The sequence below is a fragment of the Hippopotamus amphibius genome, chromosome 6, assembly GCF_030028045.1.
Source record: "Hippopotamus amphibius kiboko isolate mHipAmp2 chromosome 6, mHipAmp2.hap2, whole genome shotgun sequence".
Classification (NCBI taxonomy): Eukaryota; Metazoa; Chordata; class Mammalia; order Artiodactyla; family Hippopotamidae; genus Hippopotamus; species Hippopotamus amphibius.
This window is the reverse complement of record NC_080191.1, coordinates 106,845,509-106,868,081: the sequence shown is the minus strand read 5'-3', so window position 1 is coordinate 106,868,081 and position 22,573 is coordinate 106,845,509. Positions and strand designations below refer to the sequence as shown.

The following is a 22,573-nucleotide window of genomic DNA, read 5'->3' as shown; positions in this document are numbered from 1 at the left end:
ACAGCAACACCTCTCTTCTGTGTTCTCATAAGATACACATTTGTGGATTTTCAGGGTCCCAACCAACACACACACGTTACAAAAAGAAAACAGATAGGTAGGTAGGTAGGTAGGTAGGTAGAGCATTGTGAGGGACCGGAGTATTCTATGTCACCAAACTTTCTGTAAAGGGCCAGAGAGCTCATATTTCAGATAAGCAGGTCATAACGTCTCTGTGGTAACTCGCCCACACGGCTGTCTGTCGGGTGAAAGCAGCCACGGACAACACAGAAATGAGTGGGTGGAGCAGAGTTCCAATAAAACTTGATTTAAAAGGGGGGGAAGCAGACTAGATCTTGGCCTGAGGGCTACCGTTTGCCAATCCCTGGTTTTTAGGCATCCCATCTGGCTGAGCTTTATAGCATCCTTGGGACGAGAGATCCCAATACAGGCCCAATAGTGACAGTCTCGTCTACACGGTCAGCACCTCTTCCTGGAGGACGGTTTTCTTTGCAGAGGAGTCTGCTGACCGCGCTCAACCACAGCTGGCAGCACAACGTCGTGCCAGCACTTTGTGCCCCCGTCCTATTTAATCCACTCCGTGGGGTTCAGGTCAACGTTCAGCCATTACTTCCCCAAGGGAGAAAAGCCCACTGGCGGCACGGGCTCGTTTCACTAGCCTACGTCCGGTGCCCAGGTGCCCGGGTGCACCTGTGGTCAATTTCAAGCTATCAACATATTTAACAACCAGCTCACAAAATTTCTGAAAATTTAACAGTTGCCTTGTGCACACCAGCACAAGTCAACTTCAGGACACTACTAAATCCACCCAAAAAATCCTGAAACGTGTGACTACATCCACATTTTACAGCCGAAAAACACTGAGCTAAACTGATCTGTGAAGTTACTAAATCCCTGAAAGACAAGTACACAAAAGGTACTATATAGTCGAAAGTCCCCAGGACTGGATATCTAGAAGGAAATGGAAAGAACAATTTTACACGGAGATCTCTCTCTTAACAACATTCCAGTTCTCTGAATTATCCTCAATATCGCGAAATAAATCTCTAAGGAAACATTACAAATCAAAAATGGATACTTTCATCTCGCAGAGCTATACTAAAAAAATATTTAAAGATGCTTTGCAAAATAATCTCCAAGTCATTTCTTCATTTCCTGGAAGCTGTCGAAAACATCTTAAACTGCTTTGCCCCTGGGTAGGACACAATGAGATGACAGCAGTACTTTTACCAAAAAGGCTTTACTTGAATCAAATCATGAGTAAACAGAAAAGTCGAAATAGAGGGACGTTATGCAAAAATCAGTGACCAGGACTCTGCAACAACGGCACTGCCACAGAAGACCAAAAGAGGGCTAGGGAACTATTCTAGAATAACAGAGACTAAAGAGGTGAAGAGGGGAAGTCCCTGGCGGTCCAGTCATTAGGACTCCGTGCTTTCACTGCCAAGGACACGGGTTCAGTCCCTGGTCAGGGAACTAAGATCCCAGAAGCTGCATAGCACGGTCAAAAAAAAAAAAAAGAGGTGAAGAGATAAGAACTAAATGCACTGCATTATCCCTGACTGATCCTCCAACAACAGCAACCCATGTTATAAAGGACAGAATTTGGATATACAGGGAATGTGAATATTGGCTGTACATTATGCATTAGGCCAAGGGTCTAATATAACTTGGTCTAAGCAAACCCAGTGACAACTAGCTTAGGCTTTCCGGCCAGACTCCCTCTATCTTAATTCAGATCTGCTCTCGTAGTGCAAGGCAGACACAGACAATATGCTTCAATTAAACTTTATTTACAAAACCCGCAAGTGGGCTGGATTTGGCCCATGGGCTGTAGACTGCCAACCCATACATTAGATAATACTGTAACCTGGCTAAGTTTGCTGGTAGTTGTAACTTCATTGTGGCAATGTAAATGAGTAGTCTCAGTCTTAGGAGAGACATGCAAATACAGTTAGGGGTGACGTGTTATGACATCCGGATTTAATTGTGAAATGGTTCCAAGTGGTGCACAGGAGAGAGAGGGAGACAGAGGGAAAGTGAAGGTGGCATGTTAAGAACTGGTGAGTCTCTGGATCTTTATCATGGGATTTTTTGCAACATTTAGGAGGGTTTAAATTTTTCAAGATAAAAAGCTGAAGGAGGAGAAACGCGTGAGCTTATGATGTGTTTCCCCGAGACGTGACAGACATCAAGGGGAATCACTCCTCCACCAGCTTTTCTTGCCTTTCCCACCCTGACCACCAGGTGAAATGCAAACCAGGGTAGCATAACACGCTCTCTCTCAGCAATACCATCCCCATTCCCAACAGCGGGAGTGGCGCGGAGAGCAGAAGGGGTCCACCAGCTGGCTGTCCAGGTTCACCCTGCTGACCTCTGGCCCGAGCATCGCTGCAGGATCTGTGATGGTGGACATGACCTCGTGGATTAGTTCCAGTGGAATATCGCCCATCACACGGGGTTTCTTGGCCTCCTCCAAAACGTGAGAGTCGTTCATTTTCCTCTTTTCTCCTTGATGATCAAAATAAAAGGGCAAAAGATGCGTTATTTTAACCACAAAGCACATGCCAACTTATCCAACTAATTTTCTAATAACACTGACAGGTGTGAACATCAACCCTCCGTGTACTAGAGGGAGGGGCGCAGCAGAAGGTGGGAGAGAGGACTGAGGAGGTCAGAGTAACTGCCAACTGTAGATCTATTCTAAATAGTTTCTATTTTCCAAGATAATTGTTTAATTTGATACACAGGTTATTCAGGCATGTGCTTCTTCATTTGCAATATTAAGGGGTGAGTCTAGTTATCACTTTGTGGTCCGAGAACATGGTCCATATGATACAAAAGATCAAAATTTTTCGAAACTTACTCTATAGACTAAGACTCGACCAATTATTTGTAAATTAACCATCTTCTTGGAAAGAATGCATACTTTCCGATTTTGAGTGCTTTTTATAGTTATGTTAGACTAAGCATGTTGATCATGTTTGCAGGACTTCTGTATCCTTAATGATGGTTTTGTCTACTTGATCTATGAATTAATCAGAGATGTTTCTTCAAGACTTCAACTGTTGGCTGGTTTGAATTATTTCTCCTTGTACTTCTGTTAATTCTCTTTCATACATGTTTGCATGTATATATAGATATATGTGTTTGTACACGTCACATGTATATGCCTACATATTTGAAATGTACTCATGAACTGTTTTATTTTGCTGGTGAATTTAATTTTTTCATCATAAAATGACCCTATCTCTCACAATGCTTTTTTGCCTTAAAATGATGCCTCACAAAGTGAGCAGACCACTGGCCTCTGAAGTAGGTACATTCTCAATATGTCACATGCTGGAAAAGGCCAGGCAAAGGCAAGGAGAACTCTCCCCCACTTTCCTCCTTAGACTACATAGCGGCTTTCTGTCCTTTCTACTATCATGTTTGGTTTTTCTTTTCTTTTTTTTTTTTTTCTTCTGTCAACATATTTATTTTTATAGTTAAAATTCCTTTAACTTTTAGATGTTCAAATCTAACTTACTCCTCAGGTGTGAATCGCACTAAGCATGTTCCATAAAGCTTTCCCATCATCTTTACCTAAAAAAAGGAGCAAAGTCAAGTATCTCATCTACACGAGATGCTTCTTCAAATATTATATGTTACTTACTAAACAGTTTTTGTTGAGTTCTTGTTTTTATAACTTTTTAGTTGTTGTGATTGGAGGTGAGTGAGAATATTTTCAGTCGTTTGACCAAGAAGCCTTCAAATTCCATGAAGCACCAAGATTAATGTTGTGAACTATTTATTTTGGGGCTTTCATTTACACCCAATATGCCCCAAACTTGCTAACAGTGATGTCATAAGAAAGTATCTGAGGCTGCATCCAAGTTCACTGGCAAAGAGTTTTCAGAATGATGAGTGATGTCTCCTTTGGAAGTGGGAGAGACAATGGGGGCACCAATGCTACATGCTTAGTACTTAATTATAAAATCCTCTTCTCTCCCCCTTTTATGCCATTTCTTTAATGTCAAACTTTGGTCATGTCCCAGATTTGTCTGATGTCAGGTCTGTGGACAGAAATGCAACCTTCAAAACATTCTGTACCCATGAAATGCCTGTAGGATTAAGAAATGGTTTGTCCACATGGCAGATTACATACATGGCCAAATTCTTTCCCCTCCTGTATCCACGCTCTGCCATGTGATTTTGCAGCTCTTCTTACAAAAGGAGTAAAGTACATGTCACCACCCCTTGACTCTGAGTTTGACCATGTGGTTAGCTTCAGATGATAAAATGAGGCAGGTGTGATGGGGTACCAGTCCCGAGCTTAGGCTTCAAGGAACTATAGTTTTTCTTACTCTCTGGTGCTTCTGCCATCATCATAAGGACATATACTGCCCCAAGGAAAGGAAAAGAAACCCAATGATCTTAGAAGGAGGATGAGAAATGTGCAAGCCCAGCCTGAAGGAGACTAGCCAGGATCAGCCACCTCCCAGGCAACACACAGAACAGTGAGCCATGATAATAAATGATTATGGTTTTGTTTTAAGACTCTGCAATTCGAGTTGATTTGTTACACAGCAATAACTAACCAATACATCTCAAAGTGAGTTCCAGCCATCAAGATCCTGGACATGTACAATCTGTTCAAAGTCTACCTTCAGCATGCCTCAGATAACAGAGCTTCTAGGGCAAATCACAGCCCTCTGTGATGCCCTTGAAGAGCTTACCTGGGTTTGCCTCAAGCCCAGAAGCACCTTTACAGGAAGGACTGTTGCTCCCACCATTCTGCTGCTCAAGGGAAGCTGAGTTTGAATTGTAGGAAATTGTCCCGACCACAGGAGGTGGACTGATAACTGCCCCCAGGGAAAGGAAAAGAAGGTATTAAATGACTTTTCTTAGGCAATAAGGTACCAAGTGCATATAAGACCATCCCATTCCTGTCCATCACCCTAAAGAAGTCATCTTTAAAATAAAAGCTATGGGGCCAATGTGATCATGATAATAAAGGAAGGGATGAATTATAAACCACTGGATAGAATAAAGATATTTGAGTCCAAATTGATAAAATAATAAATGAATAAATACATGGGAAGAAGGTAAAACTCTTCTTACAGGAGAATGCCAATGAATAAGGAAGGAATGATGGAACTTAGGGGGGAAAAAAGCAGCCAGTATATAATAATTGGCTCAGGGAAGAACCATATGTACAGGCTAAACCTTGTGAATATAATTTTGATAAAGACAGGATAGTCTCAAAGTATCTTCCCATTGAAGTACTTTTTTTTCATTACAAAAGGAGAAATGGTAACACTGCAGTGGAGAAACCTCATAAACCCCACCTTGAGCGAATGATCAAACTTCATACCATCAACAATGGGAGAGGCCAACATCATGTGTCTCCCAATGCGACACAAAAATTGCTGTAAACCACAGCACTGAGATAAGAGGCAAAATGGAAAACAGCATAGAGATTAGATAATAATATTGCATCAAGATTAAAATTCCTTACTGTGATAACTATACTGAGGTTAAATAAGAAAATGTCCTTGCTCTTAGGAGATACCTGCTGAAGTCGGTAAAGGAGCATGACATTTGTAACTTTCAAATAGTTTAGAAGACCAAAAAAATACACATATCTACACACATATATGGAGAGAGGCAGAGACAGAGAAATAGGAGAAATGAAGAAGCAACGACGGCAAATGTTAACAACTTAACAAAGGATATACAGCACACAGGACTGCTTTGTCCTAGTCTCGTAACTTTTCTGCAAGTTCAAGAGTATTTCCAAACAAAACCTTTTTGTTTTGCCTTTTCAAAAAAAAAACCACTGTAGGGAGTAGGACGTTGTTTGCTGGTGTGCTGCTGATTCGTGGCTGATGAGGCGAGACGGATGAGGGACACAGACATTCTCAGTGCAGACAGATGCCCAGAGAGCACATTCATCCCATTGTCAATGCAGCCACCGTGTGGTCCACAGGGGATGCAGCCAAGAGAGCGATGGAGTAAGTAAGCTGAGCCCCAGAGACATGGACGCCCAGCATTCTGAACTGAGCAGCAGTTGGTACATAAAGAATCAGAATACAGTGATTTACAATGTTGTGTTAGTTTCAGGTGTATAGCAAAGTGAATCAGTTATACATATACATATATTCACTCTTTCTTAGATTCTTTTCCCATATAGGCCATTATAATAAAAAAAATTTTAAGTAAAAAAAAAGGGGGGGGGAGAAAAACCAAAAAAAAAAAAAAAAGATCAGAATATACTTAAAGTTCCAGGCGGCATGGCTTTCCTCCCAGCAACCAAGCCTTTTGAATTTCAAGCTACACTGGAGCAATTCTACACAAAGGGGAAGCTCTAGGGATTCAGAAGACATCTGAGTATCTTGCAAAACTTCACAGCCATCATTATGAATGTCATTTCTCACAGTTGCATAGATGCGCAGACATGCCAATTAAGTAGATGATTACACTTTTCTTTCCCCCGAGAGAACACACTGCAATTACAGCAGAACAGAAGACAGTCTGTTTCCAACAGCGGCAGGTAATACCGAGAATCCATCTGAACTGGGTGACAACCTGAGCCACAGAGACGAACCTGACACTCTCAGAGGGTCAGGGACGACCCGCCTTCTCCATCCTGAGCAATGATGGAAGGCACACCAGAAGTGGGACAGACTGGGAGGCACCTTGAGCAGGCAAGGGTCAGGGAAGCCTTCGCCCAGAGAGAAATCCTCTCTGGAAGTCCCTCCAGAAAAGAACTAAGTTGACCCTGCTGAAAAGCTGTGGTGTCCCCGGCCTGTGTTCTTCACTCATTCCTTCCACACGTGTTTGCCTGCACATTTGCAAAGCACACTGGAGCCATGCAGAGCAGTGCTTCGAGCTCTGGCTCTTAACACAGTGCAAAGAGGCAGGAATTAGAGCTGGTGTGAAACCCAGTCCTGTCACTCACGAGCTCTGCTTTTGGGCAACTGGTTGCTCCTCTCTGAGCTCTCATTTTTCATCCATGTAAAAGGGATAATCACATCAGCTTCTCACAGTTTGTGCTAAGACTTAAGACATGAAGCAAACCCCACAAGGCAGGCACTTACTGGAAGTATCAGCTATTATCGTGGCAAAACGGGGTCCCTGACCACGCAGGAATCACACTCATGGGAGAGAGAAGGGGAAGAGGGTAGCATAAGGGGAGTGCTGGGTGACACTGGAGTTCTCACACTGCTGCACATCAGGTCACCTGGGGAGCTTTTAAAGTCTTGATGTCCAGGCCACACCCTTGGCCAATTACATCACACCCTCTTGGGAGGGGTCTCAGAAATCAGTATTTTTTTTTCCTTAAAATAAATTATTTTGTTTTATTTATAACTATCCTCGGTATCTAAATCCGTGCCATAAATATTGCAGAAAATCAGGAGATAATTGTGGGAAAGAAGGAAATTATTTTCAAACATACAGAAGCATCTACTGGCAAAAACTGATAGAAGCAATTCTTACCAAGTCACTAAGAGTCAGGCTATAAATTTAGATGTTTTCTAAACTTTCTTTTTAATTTTTCTAAATTCTTAATATAAATTTTCTTTCCTTCCTTGAGAGCATCCCAAATTAATAAAGTTCTATAATCAGTCATATCACAAATACATAACACTACTCGAAATCAGCAGTATTTTAAATCGCATAGGTGATGCCACAGTCCAGCCAAGTTAAAGAACCGGCGATAGGATATTATCAAGTTTCCACGAACGTCTGGAAGAAAGGAGATCCAGCCCTTCCTGGAAGGCATGGGGAGAATTAGGAAAGAGTTTGTGGGAGAGATGCCATTTGAAAGTTAGGTGAGAGAATGCAGAGACAAAGTGAACAGCACAGGAACAGAGAGAGAAATACAGAACACGTGCCCAGGTGCCACAGACAGCACGTCCAGGAGATGCTGACAGTCGGGTCTGGAGTTCTGTCCACACACAGAAGGGACCCAGAGTGCTACAGGTTTTGAACCAGAGAAACATGAAATTTTATTCTATGACCTAAGGTGAAAAAACAACACAAAAGATGTTTTTGACATGTTTTTTTGGTAACAAGAATCCAAACAAAGATGGTCTGATCCAAACCAAAATACTTCATTCCCTAAGTACTCTGCTTGGTAGGATTTAATTATATTTACATCCAAACTTGGGCTCTAGATAGAAAAAAAATTTTTTAATCACCTTCTCAAATGCAGTATGCTGAGTGAAAGAAGCCAGAGTCAGAAAGCTATGAGTCCACTCATATGGCATTCTAGAAAAGGCAAAACTACAGGAACAAAACACAAATCAGTGGTTGCCAGGGCTGGGGGTTAGAACACTGAACGGACTATGAAAGCGGTACAAGGGAATTTTCTGGGGTGACGCAATTGTTCTATATTTTGATGGCAGTGGTAGTTATACAACTGGGTGTGTCAAAATTCACGGAACCACATGCCAAAATGGTTGACTTCCACCATATGCAAAAAAATTGGGGCAGGGGAGAGGAATGTTAAGAATAAAATTAACCTTTGCTGGAAGCAATACTTATAAGCCCCCATATTACATACTGAACAAGATCAACTAAACACTTGACAACAAAATTCCACATTCAGTCTTTCCCCATGGCTGCGTATAAATTACTGCTTTGGCATCTCTTGCCAAACTTCTCCAAGTCTTCTGAGTGCCCAAGGCAGGAATTGAGACCCTCTTTCTAGGATCAGTGTGACACCAGAAGTTACATGACTTCCTTCCTCACAAAATGCTTGCTGAGGCCACTGGCTGACCCGAGGCAATGCCAGCTGATACCCTGACCCCACTTCATGTCCTGAGACTTACCATCCTACCATTATCCGTGAGAGCAACTTGATATCCAAAACAGATACCACAGATTCAGATACCAGACTGAGATGTGCTTTCTGGGCATATCGGGCCATTGACCGAGAATATAAGTGTCTTTAAAAAGAGCCAGAATTGACTGCAGACTTGAGCTGCCTGGTGTTTAAATCTCCCATACAGGGGACATCCCTGGTGGCGCAGTGATTAAGAATCCACCTGCCAATGCAGGGGACATGAGTTTGATCCCTGGTCTGGGAAAATCCCACATGCAGCAGAGCAACTAAGCCCGTGCACCACAAATACTGAAGCCCGTACACCCTAGAGCCCTCAAGCCACAACTACTGAGCCCCATGTGCCACAACTACTGAAGCCCAAGTGCCTAGAGCTTGTGCTCCGCAATAAGAGAAGCCACCGCACTAAGAAGAGTAGCCCCACTGGCCACAACTAGAGAAGGCCCGAGTGCAACAATGAAAACCTAATGCAAATAAATAAATATTTTTAAAAAACTAAAAATAAAAAAATAAACCTCCCATACAGCTGTGAAGCGTAGGCTAAGCAAACCCCACAGTAGAAGCAACAGCTGTGGCTGTTTTAACTGTTTGGTTTGCACCTGCTCTCCTCACTAACACAGATGTAGATGCAAGATTTACCCAAGTGTTCACTTTTTTTGCTGGCTCTAGTCTTCAATTTCTTGATGAAAAACAAATAAATGCAGAGTGAACTGCAACAACCACTTCCTGGTTGTTTTCTGATCTACGCAAAAAAAAATTTTTTTTTTTTTTACCTGTTTGGATTCCTAGCTGGCTGGTTCTGGAAGAAGCTGAGAGAAAATCCTGATCCCAGATGGGAGAGTTTTGACTATAAACTTCTTCTTCTAACATGGACAGAAACCTAGGCATAAGAGTGAAAGCAAGTGTGAGATCAAAACCAACGTATTACTAGAGGGACAAAAGCCCCAGCCACCCACAGCAGTCACATGAACGCCTGCACCTCATCTTCAATTCAGAAATATGCTCGTCAATTAGGACTGATTTAGTTGGGCAGCCCTGGTATAGTCAAGTAACAGTGATGCATTTCTACAAATGTATTCTCTTTGGGCTCTGCATAGATACATACGAGCTGGACCACACAGAGCATTCCATCAGTGGAAATGCATTCCACCGATTCCCCCTCGGGGAGTCTCGAAATAAGATTCCTGCCCGCCACGGAGCTGTCACTATCACTGCCATTTCCATCACAAAAGCCGCTAGTATTTACTCAGTCCTTGCCAGTGCCTGCACTGTCCTAAGAACTTACTTTTTAATTAATTTTTATTGGAGTATAGTTGCATTACGATGCTGTGTTAGTTTCTACTGTACAGCAAAATGAATCAGCTATAAATATACATATATCCCCTCTTTTCTGGACTTCCTTCCCATTTAGGTCACCACAGTGCATTAAGTAGAGCTCCCTGTGCTATACAGTAGGTTCTCATCAGTTATCTATTTTATATATAGTATCAATAGTGTATATATGTCAATCCCAATCTCCCAATTCCTCCCACCCCCGCCTTTCTCCCTTAGTATCCATTCATTTGTTTTCTACGTTTCTGTCTCTATTTCTGCTTTGCAAATAAGATCATCTATACCATTTTTCCAGATTCCACATATATGCGTTATTATACGATATTTGCTTTTCTCTGACTTACTTCACTCTGTGTGACACTCTCTAGGTCCATTCACATCTCTACAAATGACCCAATTTCATTCCTTTTTATGGCTGAGTAATATTCCATTCTATATATGTACCACATCTTCTTTATCCATTCCTCTGTTGATGGACATTTAGGTTGCTTCCATGTCCTGGGTATTGTAAGTAGTGCTGCTATGAACACTGGGGTGCATGTGTCTTTTTGAATTATGGTTTTCTCTCAGTAAGAACTTACTGAATCATCACATCGACCCAATGAGTTACATATTTTATTTTTATTTATCACACACATACACAGCTCTTAATATAGGATAGACACTGCTCTAAGTAGTCGATGTGTATTAACTCACTTGATCTTCCTAAAATCTCTATGAGAGAAGATCCATTATTGTACCCATCTTACAGGTGAAAAAACTTAGGGCACAGAGAGGCTCAATAACTGGTACAAAGTCCCACAACCAGTAAATTGAAAGGCCAAGATCAGAACGTGTGATTAATTACTATGTCATGTTTACTGTCATGTTATAAAATAAACAGTTCTCAAGTTTTGGGGGCCCACAGAAATCACCTGGATACCTTAGCAGGAGTACAAATACCCAAGCCCCACGTAGGCTTACTGAATCAGAGTCTGTGAGAATGGTTTGGGCAACTGAATTCTGATAAGTACCTTGGACAGTTCTTATGCGCCCCGAGACGGAAGAACTATGATTAAAATACCAACACAAATCTACACTTCTGGTACTGGAATGTCTTCCTGAAAGCCTCTTTTTAAGGCACATTATTCTCACGGAGGGGTACAGCATAATGACTAAAAGCTTGGATTCTAACATCCAATTACCAGGCTCACCACTTACCATTTGTGTGACCTTAAAACAAATTCTTAACTTTCCTCTTCCTTGGTTCCCCTTTTATAAAATGGAAATATCGACGGTAATTCCTGCACAAGGTGGTGGTGAGAAGTATACTAATGTTATGCTTCAAATGGTACTGACCCCTTAGGAAGTGCTCATTCATTCACTCAACAAACACCGAACACCCACCATATACCAGGTGTTGTGTCAGGCGCTGGAGGACAGAGTAAACACAACCTCGCCTTGCCCTCACGAAGTTTACATTGCAACGATGTACTAAAGGTTAGCTAGTATACGTCCACTAACCCATCTCTGAAATTTTGAAATCCAAAAGCCTTTAAAAAAGTATTTTCCCTAATCCACTTGGCAACAAAATCTGACCTGAACATACATAAGACTTTTTATAGTCTTTATAAATGGATTTGCTTTGGGGGAACTGCCCCCACTCTTTAAGCTATGATACATAGTCCATGCGTTATGTTAGCTTTATAAAGGTGTCAAGTTACCTTAAAATTTGAATTGTGAAACATACCAAGTTTGGGTAACTGATCAAGGACCTACATTAATAGCATCATCACCACCACAATTACTAAAAGTACCACTAGTCTTCTCATTAATCAAATCCTGCAAGACTTTAGAAGGTCTCAGGGGAGGGAGAGATTGGGTTTTTGGAAGTGAAGACAGGTGGGGAAAGGTCCTGAGGGTCTTCTGACTTGCTGTTCATACTCAGAAGATTTAAAAATAAGGTACCATTTGCGTGAATATCTACCTGTGCTCAGTCACGTAGTTCACGGTTTACAGAAATGGCATGAGTCACCTTTTGCCAAGTAAGTCACCATCAACTTATGCTTTAAAACACTTTAGTATGTTTCTTACCTAACACAGAAAGACTGACAGCAACAGGAGGTAGAATCCTTACTAAGATCACGTTCTGACCTTGCTGACAGGAGGGAAGATTCTTGATGCATTTACCCCTTTTGCCAAGCAGACCCTGCCTTCATCTCACACAGCCCTCATGATTTGCCCAACTGCCCTTCATCATGGAAGTAAATTTCCTTTCCTTTTCCAGGCTCCTTCTTTATCAGTAATTATATAATAGGAACATTTCACAAAGCCCTACAGAGGCTCACCAAAGAAGAATGCCATTAACAATTTAGGGAAATAATCATACATGTGTTACGTAATATATGTATATATATATATTTAGTTATTTTAATACAATAAAGAACAGTCTCATCTAGTGCTATGAGAAAGTGCTTGTTTTATATACAGAGGATACAAAATTGTATGTAGAATAAGCGAACACAATACATGGAGAAAAAATAGAAATATCTAAAAGCACAAAATGTATATCACAGTGATGGGGCTATAGTGGTCTTTTGCTTCTTTGTTCCCTCTGAATCAAATTTTCACCAACATGTCCATTTATCACTTTTAGAATGAAATGCAGACACTAAAGTTTTTAAAAACAACTGTGTAAATAGGTGGATGGGGGGTGGCACGGGGGAAAGGCACACGTTAAAGCCAAGAGGAAGGAAGCGCAGCATATGAAGAGCAGGAAGATAAGAATGTAAGCCCTGAAGATGCATCTGAGAAGCACGGCAACCTCACCAGGTGTGAGAAGCAGTCTGCAGCCCTCATTTTGAGCCGGTGCCCAAGATCCACATGGCACCTCCTGCTTCAATATATGAGATTGGGCTGCCAAATCTGCAGGTATAATTCCCTAACAGCCTCAAATGTTGTCATATTCAATGAAAAGGGATTTAAAAGGAGAAGTGGGTGGTAGTTTTACCCTACCATTAGTAACAGAGATGAAAAGAAAGCACCATTGATTTTTCAGTGGAACGGCATAAGCATGCCAGAACTATGGGCTGAAGGAACAAAACACTATAATTAGCAAATATCTGCAAGAAGCAAAATGAGTTTGCTACAGGAAAAAAACTGCTACTATGCGAGGTAATTAAAATTCCTCTTTAAGCACCATAAAAGTGTGTGTTTGGGGGGAGGGGTCCTCTTTGTCCCTTGGCTTAGAGACAGAATGACAACTATAATCTGAACACTTGAAATGCTGCTTATGTGGCAAAGGTAATCAAGAACTAAGAAAACTGCTTTAATCTCTAAAGAAAGGAGCTTAGACCAGTTAAAAGGCAGCCACTGAAACACATGAGCTTGCCCAGAGTTCACAGCCCATTTAGGGGCAACACTCAAGCTGCAGTTTACGTGCTTCTGAACTTTCTCCCTGGAGGATACCAAAGGGTTCACGTCCTGCCTCAGTCTTGCGTGCTGGTTGCTTTCAGGAAATACTGAAAATCAGGTCGCTTGGACTTATGTGGCAATACTGGACGTTCAGCTAAAGCTCATTAGAAGTATCCTCTACCTAACGTTCGAGATTTGTGTTAAACTGTAAAAAAAAAACAAAAACAAAAAAATTGCTCAGTCCATTTCCATCAGAAAACCATTTTTGTTGTTGTTTTGGGCCTAACGTATTTTTAAAAATTGAAACTATCATCTTTTCTGAGACACAAATTGGGTAAACCAGAAACAGTAACAAGAATGAAAATCTAGTTTCTCAGATAAAACAGGATTTCATCAATCTTTGCTCAAAGACTCTAATAACTGCCCTCTCAAACTCTGCTCTCCATGTCGTAGTCCTCCATGGCAGAACTCGATCAGACACAGAAACCCTTTTCAAATGATACCCTCCACCCCCACAAAGCAGCGCGACTCCAGGCAAAATGAACTGTCTCCTTCCTGTCTTGCTGTCACTGCTCTGTGACACGGCATCACCTGCACCCCCAGCATCTTAGTTTAAATTTTGGGTTCTTCGCAGTGAAAATGTGTTTCCAAGGTCGATGGTGAGGCACGGCGACTTTCTATCCCTTTGACCCATTTCCCACATATGAAAAACATTTAAATGATTATTTACGTGTTGGAGGTCTGGCAGGTGCGAGAGGCAAGGGGCACAAGAGCATGGGCGTTCTACAAGAAACTGAGAACAGAGGCACCAAGTTCATCCTGAAGGAGGCCTCTCTCTTCCCGGCGGCCCCTCTCTTGGGCTCTAGTTCACTCTAGCTGAGACAGGACCGACATGTCAATCTTAAAAAGAGCTGGATGGGACTTCCCTGGAGGTTCAGTGGTTAAGACTCTGCGCTTCCTATGCAGGGGGCGTGGGTTCAATCCCTGGCTGGGGAGCTAAGATCCCACGTGCCACACAGCGGGCCAGAACGTTTAAAGCAGGAAAGGGCTAGAGAGCTGGGACGGAAGAAACAGCCACCTGAGTTCTCTTGCCCCACTTCTGGGTACAGCCTGCCCCACCCCACCCCCAACCCCAGCATCCCAGCAGCTGAATATACAACACAAAGCGCGGCCCCACCCATGAGACGCAGGTGGGATGAGGCGAGGTTCAGGGAGCAGTCAGCACAGTCAAGCTCATCTCAGATGGGCTGGAAAGGACCCACGGAGGCTCCCAGAGGGAGCTGTGGTGTGTGCTCATCCGTCTCAAGCCCTGGCATCAGACAAGGACCCGTGAGAGCACTCCCTTACTTGGGGAAATGGGTGAGGATCAGAGTTCGTTTCTCGAGTGGCAGTTTGTCCTTTTCCTGCCTCGCCTGTTCCAGGAGCTGTCGCCTCATCACAGTGAAGACGGAGCGGAGCAGGGTTCTCCCGAACACCTGGGCGGTCTCGTACCGGGGCAGACTGTCACAGAACTGGGGCACATTGCAGTAACACAGCCACCTGCAGCCAGAGAAGACCACGCCGTCAGTAGTACCCCTTAAGCCCCAGAGAATGTGGAACCCTCAAGGATGCCTGCTCTATGCCATCAACCTCAGCAGGAGAAACTTGCTTTGCAGGGACAAGCAGACGTATCACCACCAGCTTAAGTAAAACGTGGGAATTATGTTAGCGCGCCCCGCTATGGCCACTTGGGTCCAATTCTACTAGAATCATTCCATTCTGCAGCATCCTTTAAATAGGAGGAGGAATTAAAGGGGGAACCGAGGAAGTCCCTTCTGCAGAGGAATCAGAACTTCCCCATCTAATCCTCTGAGTAAAATTTAAGGCTTCTTTAAAATACCTACACAGCATTCACATACCCCCCATATCTCTGGTGGGAAGATAAAGATCTTCAAGTGTTCAAAACTCAGTCAAAATGCAGGAAGTAATAAGCTTCCACCATCCGTCACTTAGGTACATTTTCAATGACTCAGACTCAAAGTCAAAAATGCGTGTCGGTGTTGCACGAGGCTGGAAGAATGCCAGGGCCCGGAGGGAAACCAGGGCTTTCCTGAAACCTGACCACAGTTCTGGGGCACACGGGCTATGTAGGGCACACGACTTAGAAAGCTTGTTCGGCCAAGAGCAACTAGAAAATGAGCATCCATCCACAAGAGAGCCACCTTCTCCAGGGTCTCCTGGAGATGCAAGCCCCGAAATTCCCAGCAACATGGGCGCACAGTGGGGCCCAGAGGGCAGCAGAGACCAGAGGAGGGTTGAGGCTTCACTGCCCAGCTCCTGCTCCTTGGCATTAGATCCAAACTCATCCTGTTCCAGGACAGGACTGCCCTCCCCAAGTAAAACCCTCTCCTCCCTGTGTGCCTTCCTGATCGCCTTTTGGGGGGAGGGGAGTGGGATGCTCCAGTGTGCCCAAACTGCTAGAGGACACCCCAATGAACCGTCAGCCCCTCAATAAGAGTGCAATAATACTCACTCACTCACGCTTATCAACTTATTTTTTGTCTTATTCTGTATTACGTCGTAGCTCCCCTGTGTGTGGGGTGGGACTGTTGCATCTTTGGGGAAGAAAACTTTCATTAGTGTTAGCTCATCTACCTAGATTCAAAATTAACCTGAAAACCCTGCTACTATTTCTGTTCTCCTCTCAACTTTTCTGTCCTAATAATTCACACCCAAATGTCATTTTATGATACAATACCCAGGTGAGCATCTTAAGTGCTGCACTGTATCTTGTGACCTTGGTAGCAGAAAAAGCTAGTTGGTACATTGATTTTGTAATTCATAACGCACTTCATATAGAAATTCATCCCCTTCAAAGCCAATCTTTGCTGGAAGTTAGTCTGTGGCCACTTAATGAAGTTAAAATATTTGGAGTTGAAGGGAGGCCGGCTCCCAGGTAAGTGATTATGAAACTACAAGCGTAATCACAAACCATAATCCTCAGTTCAATTTCATGAGACATAGGCTATCACAAGACTGTTCCTAAATCTTAGTAATACTAAAAGTATGTCCATTCTGCTGCAATGGAAGAAACATAAGGATTTAAGGGCTTCGACCAGTACTGTCAAAGAGAGCCTCTATGATGATGAGGTTGCTGTACGCCTGTGCTGGTACAGCAGCCACCAGCCACGTGTAACTACTGAGCACTTGTACAAATGAAGAGCTTAATTTTTTTTCTTTTTTTCTTTATTGGAACATAGTTGGTTTACAATGTTGTGTTAGTTCCAGGCACAGAGCAAAGTGACTCAGCTTTATATATACACATGTATATGTATACACATGCATACACACATACATGTGCATATGTAATTCTTTTTCAGATTCTTTTCCATTATAGGTTATTACAAAACATTGAATATAGTTCCCTGTGCTATATAGCAGGACTTTGTTATTTATCTATTTCATATCTAGTAGCGTGCATCTGTTAATCCCATACTCCTAATTTATCCCTCCCACTCCTTTGCCCTTTGGTAAGTTCGTTTTCTTGAAGAGCTTAATTTTTAATGTTATTTAATTTTAATCAATTTAAAATTTACTCTCAACCAACAAGGGCCTACTGTATAGCACAAGAAACAATCCTATGATAAATCATAATGGAAAAGAATCTGAAAAAGAATAGATTAATATATATCAACATATCTGAATCACTCTGCTGTACACCTGAAACTAACACACCATTGTAAATTAACTATACTGAAATTTAAAAATAAAGGAAAAAGATAAAAATAAAATAAAATTTACTTTCAAATGGAAACACTGTGAAATATTTTTCCATTAAACACAACTTTACTGTTTTGATAGAACCTCATTTATCTTTAACAACTACTTAAAATTTAGTGAATGAATTAAAATGTGCTGGAAGTAGCAAACACACTGGACTTACAAGACAGTACAAAAAAAACCAGTAAAATATATCATTAATAATTGTTCATATTGATTCCATGGTGAAGTGATAATATTTTTATATAGTGGGGGAAATAAAACATTATTAAAATTAATGTCCTGTGTTTATTTTTTTAAATGTAGCTAAGAGGAAATGTTAAATTACATATGTGGCTCACATGTGGATCATATAATATTCTCTTTGGCAGTGCTGATTTTGAGTCTAAAAGAGTATTGCCATCTATAAGGGTCACAGATGTCAGAGACTCAAAGACAGATGGTATTTCTGCTATGGCAATGATAGGTTATAAATATTATCATTAAATCATAAAATGTTATCCCAAAGTGCTTAATAGGTCACTCACTCTCCCCAGAGTAGAGGTAGGCAGCATAGACCTATTATCTAGTAAAAATTTTCAAATAATAGGTTTCTATTCATTTCCTCTGAGAATCATTTTTATAGACCTCCGTTTATACTTTTTAGTTTTGTTTTTACTTGCAAGACTAATCTTATTTTATAAATCTATAAGGGCACAGTATGAAAAGATAGGAGATGAGTCAACGTGGGGTATTTCAGGTGTTGTGGTTGTAACTGACACGGTCCCAACGTGTAGTGAGACAGAAAGAAGGAAACGGGAATGAATGTGTGCCCTGTCACTGCTCACACGTTCCTCCAAAGACTAACCTGGAGGAAAAGAATGCACCTAAAGGTCCGGTTTCAGATCTTCTCAAAAGAAGTGAGGAGAGGGACTTCCCTGGTGGTCCAGGGGTAAGACTCCATACTCCCAATGCAGGGGGCCCTGGGTTCCATCCCTGGTCAGGGAACTAGATCCCACATGTCACAACTAAAAAAAAAAGATCCCCCTTGCTGCGACTAAAGATCCCGCATGCTGCAGTGAAGATCCTGTGTGCCACAATTAAGACCCGGTGCAAAGACTTCCTAGGTGGCTCAGTGGTTAAGAATCCACCTGCCAATGCAGGAGACACGGGTTCGATCCCTGGTCCAGGAAGATCCCACATGCCGCGCAGCAACTAAGCCCGTGTGCCACAACTATTGAGCCCGTGTGCTGCAACTACTGAAGCCCGTGTGCCTAAAGCCCATGCTCTGCAACAATAGAAGCCACTGCAATGAGGAGCCCATGCACCACAATGAAGAGTAGCCCCCCGCTTGCCACAACCAGAGAAAGTCCATATGCAGCAACGAAGACCCAACACAACTAAGAAATAAATTGAAAAAAAAAAAAAAAAAAAAGGACCCGGTGCAGCCTAAATAAACAAATATTAAAAATAAAAAAAGAAGGGACTTCCCTGGTGGTCCAGTGGTTAAGACTCCACGCTCCCAAGGCAGGGGGCCCAGGTTCCATCCCTGGTCAGGAAACTAGATCCCGCATACCCCGAGTAAGAGCCTGCGTGCTGCAACTAAAAAGATCCCGCGCACAGCAACAAAGATCCCGCATGCAGCAACGAGGATCCCACATGCTACAACTAAGACCTGGCAGAGACAAATAAATAAATAAATACTAAAAAAAGAAGAAGAAGAAGAAGTGAAAGGACAGCTCAGTCATTTCTGTATGCCTAACAGAGATGGCATGGTCATGCAATTTACTGATTGTTCAAATGACTTTCTCAGACTTCTTATGGCATCGTGATGATTTACAACCACCTCCCTTTCTTGAAAATGTGAATAGAACTGGAGAACTTGACTGCAGAAGGCCATGTCATCCTACTTACTTGCCAGACTGAAAATCCTAAGGTTTTCAGGGATTAAGTGACCTCTCCCAGTTCTTCTGAACTAAAGGCTAGTTAACTTTTAGAGTCCAGACTAGAAGCTAGGTCCCCTAAGCCCCAATCCACTGTTCTTTCCACACTTTGTGACAAATACTGTCCTAGATCTACACGCCTAATTATGAATGACCAGGAAGCATGGTGATGGGCTATATCTCACAGAGCAGGAGTTACATAAAACTGTTTCACCAAAATCAATTTAGTAGTTATACCTCACTTGCTCAGTATTCTTACAAAACATTTCCCCAAGATAGGCATGACCTCTAATTTTGAGAAGCTCTGCACAACTCAGAAACTAAGGCTAACTGTTTGCCACTTTCCTTTAGCTCATTCCGTCGGTCAGATGTATTTTAAGAAGGCGTATTCCTTTGGCACTTTATTTTCCAGTGATTTCTTCATGGAATTATACTAGCACATCATCATGAAATTCAGGGAATTTTGAGACATTTGTGCAGATTTTTTTTCAAAACCACAGTAATTTCTGGGGGCATATAAGGGTATATTTAATATATACCTATATTAATTATTAAGGTTAAATATATGTTAACATTAATATACCTGATATTTTTAGCATTTAAAATGTTTACATTTTTCCCTAATTCAGAACAGAGAGGATAAGTAATGTAAGCAGTTCTACTGTTCGGTCTGCGTTTAAGTTTTTATTGGGTAGATCCTCACAGGTTAGCTTTGTGAGGATCAGAACTGTTCTGAGTCCGTTCTTTTCCATGGAGAATCCTGTTTCTCCCCATCTCCATGCTGATTCGTGCTGCACAAGTCTTCGACCCCTCTGTCCTAACGGCTACAGCGGCTGTAAATTACATGCTGATCCAGCAACCCAGGTCCTGAGGTTCACTGACCCATCACAATAGGACCCCGCGGTGCCTGCAGCTGTAACAGGACCCAATGTGGAGAAGATGGTGTCAGTCAGACACCATGCCGCAGCGGTGTGGGGTTTTTTAAATTCCCAAGTGGTCGTGACAAGTCTAGCTTCTCATAATGTTCACAGGTTGCTCCTCTCTGCTTCCCTTTCTTCACTGACAAGGCGAGGTGCTGGGGAGAAGCGGGGGAGGCAGGTCTACCTTCATTTCCTTATTTATTATTCACAGAGGTTCGTGGTCTCCGTCCAGCCTAGAAATCAGCAGGTTGCAGGACAGACTCATTTCAGCCCCTCAGCCGCTTCCCTTCACCACGTTGGACTCCACTGTTCCACCCTCGGCTGTCAAGGGGGAGGCTGGGCCAGCCAGGTCCCTGCAGCCGTCTCTCTGTGCCCTCTTATCTTCCTTTCTAAAGTCACACTCTAATCATCACCCTCTCATCCCACTGTACGAGCTCCGGCTTAGGAGTCGCAGTGGCGGTGACTGAGTTTTGGAGAACGTGTGTGGGAGGTAAAGCACGACTAGCATCTTCCCAGCACCCGTGCTTGTGCCAGACGCCACGCACGGACCACTGCAGGGGACACACAACAGCCGTGGCACGGGGCAGAGGAAGAAACAGAAGGTCGAGGAGGCGAAGTGAGAAGTCTAACACACAGAACTGGGAGGGATGGAGCCCTGATTCAAACCCATTGCTCATTTCAGAACTGGACTTCTATTTTTATGACTCCTTGAATGTTTATAAGTGCCGCCCATTTCTTGATAATTCCCAAGTGCTGCACGGTATTTTTATTCTATTTTCTAAAATACAGCATTAACTCCCATGCTGCTTCACAATTAATTCTCCTTCTTGATGAAATAACTTTTCCTCTGTTAAGAGTGGCAAATATTGGGAATTCTCTGGCAGTCCAATGGTTAGGACACTGCACTTCCAAGGCAGGGGGCACAGGTTTGATCTAGGATCCCACAAGCCGCGCGGTGCAGTCAAAAAAAAAAAAAAAAGAAGACAAAAAAAAAAGACCAAAAGAAGTGGCAAATATTTTCAGGAGTTTGGCTTTGACAAACATTCAGCTTTGTCAATTGTTCACAGATGGGGTTAAAAGATACATATCTTGAGAGTTCTATTAACTCACTATAAACAAGAGTTGCAATAATACAGGAACTACTGTTAATGTAAAACTCTGAAATGAAGGTGTGAAAATGAAGATATAATTTTAAAAATTGATTTTGAAGAAATCTGTAAATCCTATTTACAATTATTAAGAGAATATACTTTATAACTCAAATTGTATATAAAGGAAGCAAAGAAGAAAAGGGGGTTTTACTCATGCAATCAGGTCAGTGATCAGAGAGAAAAGCTTATCTTCAACCACTCCCATCACTGTTTGTCAACTGCTGTTACAGAAAATAACGGTGTGTCCAAAGTGGTCTTTACAGGCTGTCGAAAAACATTGCCTATTTTAAATCAGAAACAAAACAAGATTGAACTTGGTGTACCCCCCAAAAAATAAAAAATAAAATTAAATAAAATTAAATTAAAAAAAAAAAAAAAAAAAAGAAACAAAACAAAACCCTGAAGCAAGCTTGATGTGTCTATAAAATACAAATGGGAAAAGTTATAGAAAAGGTGAACAGAATGGATAATACGTCATTCTCTTATTTCAATAAAAATAAATGTAAGTCATCCTATTTTGTAGAGCCCATGTTTATGACTCAAGTCAATTCTATTATTCTGCAAGTTATAAATAATAAAAATAAATTCCCACTTTAGAAAAATGTGTAATTCTTGGATGTGTAATCCAAGAACATGCGCAGAGTTTGATGTCCACCAAAAGGAAATGATTAGGTAAATTACAGTACATCAACTCAACAGACTATAATGCAACCAGTAAAATGTCTGAATGGGGGACAAAAAGCTTGCAAATTCTGTATTTTCTAACAAATGTAAAATATCTATTTAAACAGACAATGACTGTAAGACAATATGCAAAATGATACTATTTATACCATGGTGCTGGGACTATGGTGATCCTCCCTTGTGTAAAAAAAATTTTTTAATACTATTATATTTACAGTCATTACTTTTTTTTTTAATGAGGCCTCTATATAATAATTACAGTCATAGTATAAATTATCTTGATCAGCAGTGCTCAACATGCCATGCAAGCCACATATGTAATTTTAAATTACCCTGTAAGTCACATTAAAAAAGTAAAAAAGGAACAGGTGAAATTAACTTTAATATATTTTATTTAATTCAATATATCCAAAATGTTACCATTTCAACATGTAATCAATATAAAAAACTATTAATGAAATACTTGACCTTTTTTTTTTCTTTTTTTGGTACAATCTTAGAAATCTCAATTCATGCCAGCCACACGTCAAGGGCTCAGTGGCCACGTGTAGCTGGCAAGTATCATATTAAATAGTTCAGGTC

The 22,573-nt window shown here is 41.7% G+C and overlaps 1 protein-coding gene across 4 annotated transcripts in view; it reads right to left on the bottom strand.

Annotated features, from left to right (window-relative positions):
• Nucleotides 1-22,573, bottom strand: part of KAT2B (lysine acetyltransferase 2B) — a 102,845-nt gene that overhangs the window by 26,030 nt on the left and 54,242 nt on the right. For 3 of the 4 annotated variants that reach the window (XM_057738882.1, XM_057738884.1, XM_057738885.1), the window contains exons 6-9: nucleotides 14,903-15,094; nucleotides 9,604-9,710; nucleotides 4,719-4,844; nucleotides 2,375-2,511 (exon numbers count right to left, since the gene is read on the bottom strand). In XM_057738882.1, the coding sequence (XP_057594865.1) occupies nucleotides 2,375-2,511; nucleotides 4,719-4,844; nucleotides 9,604-9,710; nucleotides 14,903-15,094 (562 nt within the window). The remainder of the gene's footprint in view (nucleotides 1-2,374; nucleotides 2,512-4,718; nucleotides 4,845-9,603; nucleotides 9,711-14,902; nucleotides 15,095-22,573) is intronic. The other variant, XM_057738883.1, reaches the window with a different exon arrangement.